Source organism: Cetorhinus maximus, chromosome 19 (assembly GCF_964194155.1).
Source record: "Cetorhinus maximus chromosome 19, sCetMax3.hap1.1, whole genome shotgun sequence".
Classification (NCBI taxonomy): domain Eukaryota; kingdom Metazoa; phylum Chordata; class Chondrichthyes; order Lamniformes; family Cetorhinidae; genus Cetorhinus; species Cetorhinus maximus.
Genome location: NC_135897.1, coordinates 95,271,359 through 95,285,015, shown reverse-complemented (window position 1 = coordinate 95,285,015; position 13,657 = coordinate 95,271,359). Strand labels below are relative to the sequence as shown.

The following is a 13,657-nucleotide window of genomic DNA, read 5'->3' as shown; positions in this document are numbered from 1 at the left end:
GATAATACAAGAGCTGCAGGATGAGTTACACCACTGAAGCAAACAGCATTTCATTATCATTCTCTACAATGATTCTTCTGCCATAACACAGTATAAAATTAGCATAATATTTCAGTCATTAGTGATCCATCTTGTGTCGCAGTATTTAAACTGCTGACAAGTTCCACTCAGCCACAGCTTTACTTTAACTGCAGGCAGCTTACAAACTGTAACCCCACTTCATAAAGGGAAAATTAAATACACAAGTAATTAAGCATTAATAGGGCGTTATTTCTTAACATTATATTTGGTCTTACATTCAGTGCACCTCAACCAGATGTGGGCGAGTAAATAAACACAGCTGTTTCAGCCAGAAATAAACACAACACTTCACACAATATAACATTGTTATTTTTTAAAAATATAATTTCAATATAACAACCGTTCCATTTTCATTGTGGCTGCTTTAATTGATAGGGAGTGTATAAGTATTAGCTGTGTTTTTGGTTAGAGATAAGCTTTTTGTGATTTTCCTCTTAACTAAAAGTTCTTGTGCTCTCGTTCCCCGCACTGCTCTCTTTGATCAGAGATCTGGTGGCTGCTGGGAATGGCCAGTGGGCAGGGGGGAGGGAAGAGACAGGATGAGTCAGAGAAAAGGCTTTTGATGGCTTGGGATATGCTTCAAGTTCAGCCCAATGGTTGCTGTACAGGTTTGGTATCAGGGTATCTATCTCTCACGAAGAATTTAACATAATATAGAACCAGTTTATACTCCCAAGGGGCTACTTGCCAAAAAAAACAGCCATGGATGACTAAAGAGCTATGTGACAACATAAAACTAAATGAAAACTTATTAAAATGCAAAACGTAGCTCAGATCCGGCAAGTGGGAAAGATACAAAGAACAGAAAAGGGTAAAACAGATAGCGAGAGCTGTGTAAAAAATATGAAAAGAAATTTGCAAGGATATCAAAATCGACACATACATTGTGTACAATTATGTTAGAAAAAAAGTGTGATCAGGAGCAATGTGGGCCCTTTGAAAATCGATAACAATGATAGTTGTCAATGAAAATAAGGAAATCGTGAACTTGTTGAATAAATACTGCGTGGCAGTATGTACAGTAGCGTTAGACAATAGCATGGTGGACATCTCGAGATAACTAATACTGAATCAGGGACAGGGAATTATGAGCCAAATAACAACAATGAAGAAAAGAATAGCACTCAGGAGTAAGAAAACCACGGGGCCAGGTGGTTCCAATCCCAGGTTTTAAAGGAAGTAGATGAGAAAATTGCAGGTGCACTAACTGTAATACCCACCGGGCCCCAGCTGTGTAACCTCCCAGGAAAGGCAAAAATTAGAAAACAAAAAAATCAGGCCAAATAAGGGAAAACGTACTCTGGAAAACACCTCTCAGATGATGGGAAACTGGTCCAGGAGATTGGACTCACATATCTGACCTGGCAGTGATGTCGGGTGATGTCAGTGACTAAAAACACAGAAAGAATAACATGACACTAAATAAGCAAAATGCGTGCCCTGTAGCTGGTGAACTGGAGGCTGGACTAACCCAGGGAGTAAAAAAAACCTACGACCAAAACACATTAATATATGTGGTTTTTTAACAAATTAAAAGGTGTTACGAAGGCTTCCCTGATGGATCGATGGATGCGAGATAGGGAGCTTTATGGACCAGCAAAGTCTGAGCTCACATCCTGGCTCTGTGCAGAGTCAAACTAATCCCTGTTCACAAAGCAGTGGAATACAACAAATCTGAGTCCTGGGGAAGGGAACAAAGAAAAAGATTCCAGATTAGAGAACGTGATACTTTCCAGAGTTGAATAACCTGCTGACCTTCACTGTATAGCCTCGCACACTCAAGATGGCTGCGTGTACAAGGCAGTCGCTAGTAATCAGGGAAACACATAGAACCAACCATCACACTGAAAGAAGTTTGGGGAAAGGAGAGAAAGCTACAAGAAAAATTACCTTCCTGGTTTTTCAGGCTTCGCTGTCAGTTGTTCCGGTCCTTCCCGAGGCTTGGGCCTGATGTATTCACTGGCACCGTGCTGCATGGGGAAGGAGGTAGGACAGTCACAACAGGACACAAGACAGGATGCTAGAGCACAAACAGTGAACTATTGCAAGTGAAATAATCACTGGGTTATTGTGGTCTTAAAACTTGATTCTCAACTTATAACATTCACCGTCAAGGAGAGTGAATATTTCCAATGGATCCACTGCTAGATCTGGTCAGACACATGATAACACTGCTCGTTTTCACACATTGCTCAGTGTCCCTCCCTCCCTGAACTGGAGCTGATGGATCCCCTCAAAGCACCACAGTCACGATCTGTACAACAACCATCCATGCCCAGCAAGAATTCCTAATAAATTCCACAATACCAACTTGCTTTTGAGGCCAGGGAGGGTGAAGAGGGTAGAGAATTATTGTATAAGAAATGTTTTCATCGCCATTTGCCCCTGTTCAGACCTTCCCTCCCTCACTATTTAGAAACATAGAAACTAGGAGCAGGAGTAGGCCATTCAGCCCTTTGAGCCTGCTCCGCCATTCATTATGATCATGGCTGATCATCCAACTCAATAGCCTGCTCCCACTTTCTCCCTATATGCTTTGATTACATTTGCCTCAAGAGCTATATCTAACTTCTTCTTGAAAACATAATGTTTTGGCCTCAACTACTTTGTGGTAACGAGTTCCACAGGCTCACCACTCTCTGGATGAAGAAATTTCTCCTCAACTCAGTCCTAAATGGTCTACCCCATATACTCAGACTGTGATCCCTGGTTCTGGACTCCCCCACCATCGGGAACATCCTTCCTGCATCTACCCTGTCTAGTCCTGTTAGAATGTTATAGGTTTCTACGAGATCCCCCTCATTCATCTGAACTCCAGCGAACATAATCCTAACCGACTCAAACTCTCCTCATATGTCAGTCCCGCCATCCCAGGAATCAGTCTGGTAAACCTTCGCTGCACTCCCTCTATGGCAAGTACATCCTTCCTCAGATATGGAGACCAAAACTGCACACAATATTCCAGGTCTCAACTGCAGCAAGACATCCCTGTTCCTGTACTCGAATCCTCTCGCTATGAAGGCCAACATACCATTTGCCTTCTTTACCGCCTGCTGCACCTGCATGCTTACCTTCAGTGACTGGTGTACGAGGACAACCAGGACTTGTTGCACATTCCCCTCTCTCAATTTATAGCCATTCAGATAATAATCTGCCTTCCTGTTTTTGCTACCAAAGTGGATAACCTCACATTTATCCACATTATACTGCATCTGCCATGCATTTGCCCACTCACTCAGCTTGTCCAAATCACACTAAAGCATCTCTGCATCCTCCTCACAGCTCACCCTCCCACCCAGCTTTGTCTCATCTGCAAATTTGGAGATATTACATTTAGTTCCCTCATCTAAATCATTAATATATATTGTGAATAACTGGGATCCCAGCACCGATCCCTGCGGTACCCCATTAGTCACTGCCTGCCATTCGGAAAAAGACCCATTTATTCCTATTCTTTGTTTCCTGTCTACCAACCAGTTTTCTATCCACCTCAATACACTACTCCCAATCCCATGTGCTTTAATTTTACATGCTAATCTCTTATGCGGGACTTTGTCAAAAGCCTTCTGAAAGTCCAGATAAACCACATCCACTGGCTCCCCCTCATCAACTTTACTAGTTACATCCTCGAAAAATTCCAGTAGATTTGTCAAGCATGATTTCCCTTTCGTAAATCTATGCTGACTCTGTCCGATTCTGTCACTGTTTTCCATGTGCTCAGCTATTAAATCTTTTATAATGGACTCTAGAATTTTCCCCACTACCGACGTCAGGTTGACTGGTCTATAATTCCCTGTTTTCTCTCTACCTCCCTTTTTAAATAGTGGGGTTACATTAGGTACCATCCAATCTGTAGGAACTGTTCCAGGGTCTACAGAATCTCGGAAGATGACCACCAATGCATCCACTATTTCTAAGGCCACATCCTTAAGTACTCTGGGATGTAGATTATCAGGCCCTGGGGATTTATCGGCCTTCAATCCCATCAATTTCCCCAACACCATTTCCCTAACACTGATTTCTTTCAGTTCCTCCCTCTTACTAAATCCTGTGTTCCCCAACATTTCTGGTATATTGTGTGTGTCCTCCTTTGTGAAGACAGAACCAAAGTATGTAATTAATTGGTCAGCCATTTCTTTGTTCCCCATTATAAATTCCCGTGTTTCTGACTGTAAGGGACCTATATTTATCTTCACCAATCTTTTTCTCTTCACATACCTATTGAAACTTTTACAGTCAGTTTTTACATTCCCCGCAAGCTTACTCTCGTACTCTATTTTCCCCTTCTTAATCAATCCCTTGGTCCTCCTTTGCTGAATTCTAAACTGCTCCCAATCCTCAGGTCTGTTGTTTTTTCTGGCCAATTTGTATGCCTCTTGCTTGGATCTAATACTATCTCTAATTTCCCTTGTAAGCCATGGTTTGGCCACCTTTCCTGTTTTACTTTTGCACCAGACAGGAATAAACAATTGTTGCAGTTCACCCATGCGCGCTTTGAATGTTTGCCATTGCCTATCCACTGTCATCCCTTTAAGTAACGTTTCCCAATCCATCATAGCCAACTCACGCTCATACCATCGTAGTTTCCTTTATTAAGATTCAGGACCCTAGTCTCAGAATAAACTACGTCACTCTCATATTCTATCATATTATGGTCGCTCATCTCCAAGGGGCCTTGCACAACTAGACTGCCAATTATTCCTTTCTCATTACACAATACCCAGCCTAGGATGGCCTGTTCCCTAGTTGGTTCCTCAACGTATTGGTCCAGTAAACCATCTTGTATACACTCCAGGAATTCCTCCTCTACGGAATTGTTACTAATTTGATTTGCCCAATCTATATGCATATTAAAGTCACCCATAATTACAGATGTTCCTTTATTGCATGCGTCTCTAATTTCCTGTTTAATGCCATTCCCAACATCACCACTACAGTTTGGGGTCTATATACAACCCCCACTAACGTTTTTTGCCCCTTAGTGTTTCTCAGCTCTACCCATATGGATTCCACATCGTCGGAGCTAATATCATTCCTCACTATTGCGTTAATTTCCTCTTTAACCAGCAATGCAACTCCACCGCCTTTTCCTTTTGTCTGTCCTTCCTAAACACTGAATACCCCTGGATGTTCAGTTCCCATCCCTGGTCACCCTGCAGCCATGTCTCCATTTCCTAGGCAAGCCACAGTCTCAGAGTAGCACATAATCAATTCCTCTACTCTGACCATTTTGTAAAGCTGCTCTGTAAACAGTTAACACATTCATGATAACAGGATAGTTACAGCTTTCCCATCTCTCCGAGTTGGTGAAGTATCAATCCTGCACCAACAAATGATGAGATAGTTTGTTACAAGTGTGAGAACCTCACATGAGGGTGACTGCGTAGCAAAAATGTCATTCCTTTGCACCTGGGGTGAGCTGGCTCAGGTATTTTATAGAGACGACTAGCAGGAGCTTTATTCTGCAGTTTCCAACTTCTGAATATTTTGAATCATAGAATGATTACAGCACAGGAGGAGGCAATTCTGTCAATCGAATCCCTGCTGGCTCTTTGCAAGAGCAACACTGCTGGTCCCACACCCCAGCTTTTCCACTTAGCCCAGCAATTTTTTTTCTGTTCAGGTACTTATCCAATTCTGTTTTCGAAAGCTATGATTGAATTTACCTCCACCACACTCTCAGGCAATGCATCCCAGATCCTAACCACTTACTGCCCAAAACTGTCTTTCTTCATGTCACTGATGCTTCTCTTGCCAATCACATTAAATTGGTATCATCTGGTTCTCGATCCATTCGACAATGGGAACAGTTTCTCCCGATCTACTATGTCCAAAACCATCACGATTTTGAACACCTCTATCAAATCTCTTCTCAACCTTCTCTTCTCCAAAGAGCACAGCCTCAGAAGGCCATTTGGCCTCTCATAGCCATGTCTCCAGAACTTACTGCACCCCTAGACAAAATGTTCCCATACAGCCACAACACTGGTATCTACCCGACAATTTGTAAAATTGTATGTCCCGTACACAAAAAGCAGGGCAAATCAACCCGGCCAATTACTGCCCCATCGGTCTACTCTTGATCATCAATAAAGTGACAGAAGTGGTCATTAACAGTACTATCAAGCAGCAGTCGCTTAGCAATAACCTGCTCACTGAGGCTTAGCTTGGGTTCTGCCAGGGCCACTCAGCTCCTGACCTCATTACAGCCTTGGTTCAAACATGGACAAAACAACTGAACTCCAGAGGTGTGGTGAGAGTGGCTGCCCTTGACATCAAAGCTACATTTGACCGAGTGTGTCATCAAGGAGCCCTAGTAAAACTGGAGTCCATGGGAATAGGGGGAAAATTCTATGTTGGCTGGAGTCATACCTAGCACAAAGGAACATGGTTGTAGTTGTTGGAGGTCAGTCATCTCAGCTCCAGGGCATCACTGCAGGAGTTCCTCAGGGTAGTGCCCTAGCCAGAACCATCTTCAGCTGCTTTATCAATGACCTTCCTTCGATCATAAGGTCAGGAGCGGGGATGTTTGCACAACATTCAGCACCATTCACAACTCCTCTGGTACTGAAGCAGCCCACGTCAAAATGTAGCAAGACCTGGACAATATCCAGGCTTGGGCTGACAAGTGGCAAATAACATTCGTGCCACACAAGTGCCAGGCAATGACCATTTCCAACAAGAGAGAATCTAACCATCTCCCCTTGACATTCAATGGCATTACCATCACTGAATTCCCCACTATCAGCATCCTAGGGGTTACAATTGACCAGAAACTGAACTGGACTAGCCATATAAATACTGTGGCTACAAGAGCAGGTTAGAGGTTGGGAATCCTGCAGCAAATAACTCGCCTTACTCCCCAAAGCCTGTCCACCATCTACAAGGCACAAGTTAGGAGTGTGATGGAATACTCCCCACTTGCCTGGATGAGTGCAGCTCCAACAACACTCAAGTAGCTCGACACAATCCAGGACAAAGCAGTTCGCTTGATTAGCACCCCTTCCACAAACATTCACTCCCTCCACCACCGACGCACAGTAGCAGCAGTGTGTACCATCTACAAGATGCACTGCAGGAACTCACCAAGGCTCCTTAGACAGCACTTTCTTAGCCCACAACCACTACCATCTTGAAGGACAAGGGCAGCAGACAGATGGGAACACCACCACCTGGAAGTTCCACTCCAAGTCACTCACCATCCTGACTGGGAAATATATCACCGTTCCTTCGCTGCCGCTGGGTCAAAATCCTGGAACTCCCTTCCTAACAGCACTGTGGGTGTACCTACACCACATGGACTGCAGCGGTTCAAGAAGGCAGCTCACCACCACCTTCTCAAGGGCAACTAGGAATGGGCAATAAATGCTGGCCCAGCCAGCGATGCCCACATCCAATGAACGAATAATAAAAAAGTTGGCTCTTTGAAAGAGCTATCCAACTCATTCCAACCTCCCAACGCTTTGCCCATAGCCCTGGTGGGGGAGAGCAGATGTAGACAGGTTAAGTGAGTGGGCAACATGTTGGCAGATGAAGTATAATGTGGGAAGTGTGCAGTTATTCACTTTGGTCATAAAATTATTCTCCTTTTCTGTTCTTAAAAGGTGAGAAACTTGTAAGTGTTGATGTTCAAAGAGACTTGGGTGTGCTTGTACAAGGAATGCAGAAAGTTAGCATGCTGGTGCAGCAAGCAATTAGGAAGGCAAATGGCATGTTGGCCTTTATTGCAAGGGGATTGGAGTACAAGAACAAAGTAGTCTCTCTAGAGCTGTACAGGGTTTTGGTGAGACCACATCTGGAATACTGTCTGCAGTTATGGTCTCCACATTTAAGAAAGGATATACTTGCATTGGAGATGACACAGCGAAGATTCACTAAATTGGTCCCTGGGATGAGGGGGTTGACATGTGATGAGAGGCTGAGTAAATTGGGTCTATATTCTCTGGAGTTTAGAAGAATGAGAGGCGATCTCATTGAAACTTACAAGATTCTGAGGGGGTTTGATAGGGTGAACGTTGAGAGACTGTTCCCGCTGGTCGGGGAATCTAAAACTCGGGGGCTCAGTCTCAGGATAAGGGATTGATCATTTAGAACTGAGATGAGGAGAAATTTCTTCACTCAAAGGGTTGTGAATCTTTGGAATTCTCTACCCCAGAGGGTTGTGGATGCTCCATTGTTGAATATATTTAATCTGGGATACACAGATTTTGGTCCCCCAGGGAATTATGGAATATGGGAAACAGACAGGAAAATGGAGTTGAAGCCCAAGATCAGCCATGATTGTATTGAATGGTGCAGCAGGCACAACAGACTGTCTCTTGAGTTCTAGACCCACTCCTGGGATGAAAGGATTATCTAATGAGGAAAGGTTGAACAGGTTGGACCTATACCGGTTGAAATCTAGAAGAATGAGAGGCGATCTTATTGAAACATGAGATCCTGAAGGGACTTGATAGGGTGGATACCCAGAGGATGTTTCCACTTACGGGGGAAACTGAAACTAGGGCTCACAGTTTAAGAGTAAGACGACACCCTTTTAAGATGGAGATAAGGAGAAATTTTCTCTCTGTGGGTAATTAGTCTGCGGAATTCTCTTTCCCAGAAAGCAGTGGAAGCTAGGCCATTGAATTTATTCAAGGTTGAACTGGATAGATTTTTGATAGACAAGGGAGTCAAGGGTTATGGGAGGCAGGCAGGAGAGTGGAGCCAAGACCACAACCACATCAGCCATGATCTTATTAAGTAATGGAGCAGGTTCAAAGGGCCAAATGGACTACTCCTTCTCCTAAGTCCCATGTAGTGATGGTGCAGGTATCAGCTCAAAAGCTCAAGAGGTCAAACATGACATTATTCACTTTAACCCACAAAAATGGCTTTGGATTGAAGTTCCATGACCTGAAACGTTAACTCGATTTTTCTCTTGAGACAAGATGCTGCCTGACCTGCTGAGCATTTTCTGTTTTTCATTTCCAATTTCCAGCAATCGCAGATTCTTGCTTTTGTTTTCTAATTAAAGAGGGGAAGGTGAACAGCATTCTTCGAGTTGATTGCGTTACACTTGAGGGCCGTTTCACCAAGACACAGATTAAATTAAACACCAGGGAAACCACAGTGCAAATTTGGGTGAATGATCTCACCCAGAAACTCTCCTCTCATGGGCCACAAGATTGAAGTTCAACCTGTTATTACTGCAATCATCTGGAACCTTGCATCAAATTAACACCTCAAAACTAATGCCTGTCGCAATTTTTACTGAGAAGACAAGTTTGCATAGCACCCTGTTGTCAGGTGACAGTGCATGATAAACCTGTTATTGTCTCAATGTAAATTGAGGTTCGACTGCTAGCTCCACCTGCTCCAATATCAATACTGAAAAAGGCACCGTCAGGCAAAAGCACCCAAATTCACATGCACATGTCAGAAATAGAGAAGTCTTGTGCCTTTAGAGAACCTGTCATGACATCAGGATGACCCAAAGTCCCAGTATCATTTACATCCAATGACATTATTTCGAGTTGTACTGACGGAGTCTCTGAAATGCAGCAGCTAATCCCCAGATAATTGTGATGATGACCAGACAATCTTTTCCTAAATATGATGTTGGTTAAGGAAATCATATTGGCCAGAAAACCAGGAGAACTCCCACCTTCTTTGTCGAATAGTGCTGTGGGATCTTTTACATGAAAGGCAGATGGGGCCTCGTTTTAACATCTCACCTAACCAACAACCTAGCATTCCCTCAGTACTGCACTGGAAGTATCAAGTCTAGGTTTTGAGCTCCAGTCTCTGGAGTGGGGCTTGAATCCACAGCCTTCAGACTCAGGCAAGAGCATCACCAATGAGTTACAGCTAACATGAGCAAAACGGAGCAACATTAGAGTCCAGGGGTGGAAGACCACAGCATGCAGCCTGGGACACAAGACTGAAAGAAGCCCAAACGTGGGTGGGGAGGGGGTGTGTGGCAAGGCAACACTCAAGAGAGGCAGGCTGGTGGAATGGACTGACAAGTGACAGATGAAATTTAATGCAGAGAAGCATGAAATGATTCATTCTGGTAGGAAGAATGAGGCAAGGTAGTATGAAATAAAGGGGGTGCGGGAGCAGAGGGACCTGGGGGTTTATGTGCACAAATCATGGAAGTTGGCAGGGCAGGTTGAGAAAGTGGTTAATAAAGCATACAGCATCCTAGGCTTTATAAATAAGGACATAGAGTACAAAGCAGGAAGGTTATGATAAACCTATATGAAACACTGGTTCATTTACAACTGGAGTACTTAATTGTGTCCGGTTCTAGGCAGCACACTTAAGGAAGGATGTGAAGGCATTGGAGAGGGTGCAGAAAAGATTCATGAGAATAATCCCAATGATGAGGAACTTCAGCTACGTGGATAGATTGGAGAAGTTGGGGCTGCTCCCCTTGGGGAAGAGAAGATTAAGTGGAGATTTGAACGAGTTGTTCAAAATCATGAGGACAGACTAGATAAGGAGAAACGGTTCCAGTTGGCAGATGGATCGAGAACCAGAGGACACCGCTTTAAGATGATTGGCAAAAGGAGGAATGGTGACATGAGGAAAAACTTTTTTCTCACACAGCGAGTGGTTAGAATCTGGAATGTACCGCCTGAGCGTGTGATAGAGGCAGATTCAATTATGGCTTTCAAAGGGAATTGGATAAGAAGTGAAAACAATTTGCAAGGTTATAGGGAAAAGGCGGTGGAGTGGTACGAGGTGAACTGCTCTTGAAGAGAGCCAGCACCAACATGACGGGTCGAATTACTTCTTTCTTTAGTGTAAACGTTTTGTGGTTTTATTCTACATGATTGGCCCATTACCATGAGTATGCAAAAGTATTAATGAATGCGGCAGCAAGTTATTTATGCTTTAATCAGAGTGGATCCCAAATAACAGCTTGGCTCACAGTCACTCACTATCGCCTAGGGGTAAGACGATGTGGGCTCAAGTCCCACTTTAGGTCTTCAGCCATAGTCTAGGGTGACATTTCAGGGCAATACTGAGGGAGTACTGCTTTAATGGAATGGCTATATTAGAATGAGGTGCTAAAGCAAGGTCCTGCCCAGCAGATTATGCCACCTTGTTAAGGATCCCATGGCACCATTCAAAGACAAAGGTGTTCTTCAGGAACAAGTAGCTTACAGGTTGTGAGGTGCTCAGAGACGTGGTAAAACACTACATAAATGAAAATTCTTCACAAGGAGTCAACATGGACGTTTCCCCCAATTCTAATAATTGAAAACAACCCAAAAGCAAATCTCACCCAGTATTAGGATTCTCATGTGTTTAAATTAGATTCTAATCAAACTGTGGTCCACCTCTACCTTCTTTTCCTGCTCATGCCTCTTGCGTTCTGAAGATCCCTTCCTCCTGTCTTCCTCTGCTCTCCATGCAGGATCTTTATCCTTGGATTTCTTGTGAGGCTGCTTCTTCTCTTCCTCCATTAGTAACCAGGCGATCTCCTGCAATTGACAGCCAGTAAAAGATCTGACCATTAATTCCAGGTCCTTCAGTGCCACACAACTCCATCGAGCCCAATTCTAATATCTCAGAGAATAAAAGACAATGTCCACTGCATTAAACATCAGAGACAACACATGGGGGACATGGGGAACACATGGAAAATTAATCTGAACGATAATCTGAAGCTACATCATCCAATGTCTACCTGGCAAATCCCCAAATGGCATGGCCTGTGGAGGGTAGTCTTACCTCATCTTGTGCCATCTGAGCTGCTCTCTTGGAACTTTGGATAGCCTGGAACAAGGAGAAAAAGAAACAAATTGATCAGTGGGTGTTCCGCTCAGTGACTGTGCTCCTTCACAGCAACACCTCCATCTGGACTGGAAACTTAGTGACAATGCCATTTTATACATGGTTGGAAAACGGTGTAGTCAGCCAGGTTTACGCCTTGGTATTTATCAATTACCTCTGCGGCACCGTGGGGCGTGCGAGGATGGTGCAGGCCCTGGCACGGACATCGCGGGTCCATGGACCTGACAACCATCTGGAGGAGTACTGGAGGGTGGCTGAACCCCAAACCAGCATCTTCAGGAGGTGGGGGGAGAGTGAGGGGAATGAGCGAAAGGGAGAGAGGAAGAGAAAATTGTCTGACAGGGAACTCCCTTCTTAGTTTTTGCATCACTTCAAAAAGGGAAATCTAATGTTTAGAATAGGTTTCCAAGAATAAAACATTCCAAAAAGATACAAGGAAACATAACTTGTATTTATGTAGGTTATGAAATGCTTCGCGACTTCGAGGTCATGAAAAGCGCCACATAAACGCAATTCAATAAATCTGATCATTTAAGAGTTAGCACCATGAAAACTGCCACGTTGCCAAACTGGTTTATGAATGTCCTTGAGAGAAGGGAACCTGCCACCCTTACCTGGTCCAGCCCTACCTGAGGCTCCAATTCCCACATGATGCAGTTGATACCTAATGCCTTACAGGCAATTAAGAATGGACACTGGATGCTGGGGTTAGAGGAGAATCTTCAGTTGCCTCCATTGAATTGACTGATAGAGATGATGCTGGGTTGCTTCAGTGCCGTCAACAGAGAAACATTTGCATGTTGCCCTTTGCTTCAGGGAGGCACAATTAATACAAGAATTAAAACAAAGTCTGTTTTTATTCTTAGGATGTTGGGCATCGCTGGCAAGGCCAGCATTTGTTGCCCATCCCTAGCTGTCCTTGAACTGAGTGTCTTGCTGGGTCATTTCAGAGGACAGTTAAGAGTCAACCACAATTCCATGGGTCTGGAGTCACATGTAGGCCAGACCAGGTAAGGACTGCAGATTTCCTTCCCTAAAAGATGTGAACAAGATGGGTTTTTACAACAAATGACGATAGTTCTGAAAAACAGTCACATGGACTCGAAACGTTAACTCTGTTTTTCCTCTCCACAGATACTGTTAGACCTGCTGAGTTTTCCCAGCATTTTCTGTTTTTGTTTCAGATTTCCAGCATCCGCAGTATTTTGCTTTTATGATAGTTTCGTGGTCGCCGTTACTGACAATAGCTTTATATTCCAGATTTCTTATTGAATTGAAGTTCCACCAGCTACCTTGGTGGGATTTGAACCCATTTTCCCCAGAGGAATAGCATGAATCTCTAGATTGGCAGTCAGTTGACGTTACCACAACGTCAGCAACTCCCCTCAGATTTTAACAGAACCAAAAAAGAAAACATGTGAAACTAAATTTTAACGTTAATGTCTAGTTTTTGGACTTGTGTTTTGGACCAGTACCTTTCATTAGCACAAAATACCACAAAGTGTTTTACAACCACTTATGAATGTCCTTGAGAGAAGTACAACTTTATACAACTTCATACAACTTTAACATGTAGTCACTGTTGCAATACTAGGAAACAGGGCAGCTAATTGGTGCACAGCAGGGTCCCAAAACCAGGAATGAGATAAACAGCTAATCTGTTTAAAAGAAGATTTGGGGTAAATATTGGCCAGGACACTGGGGAGAACTATCCTGTTCTGCTGAACACTGTAATGGGATCTTTACCCTGCTAAGGTAGGCAGATAGAGCCTCAGGCTTAATGCCTCAT

The 13,657-nt window shown here is 43.7% G+C and overlaps 1 protein-coding gene across 1 annotated transcript in view; it reads right to left on the bottom strand.

Annotated features, from left to right (window-relative positions):
* Positions 1–13,657, bottom strand: part of LOC144694125 (uncharacterized) — a 64,816-nt gene that overhangs the window by 19,242 nt on the left and 31,917 nt on the right. Inside the window, exons 8-10 of the mRNA XM_078564481.1 lie at positions 11,806–11,850; positions 11,418–11,555; positions 1,972–2,051 (exon numbers count right to left, since the gene is read on the bottom strand). Coding sequence (XP_078420607.1) covers positions 1,972–2,051; positions 11,418–11,555; positions 11,806–11,850 — 263 coding nt within the window. The remainder of the gene's footprint in view (positions 1–1,971; positions 2,052–11,417; positions 11,556–11,805; positions 11,851–13,657) is intronic.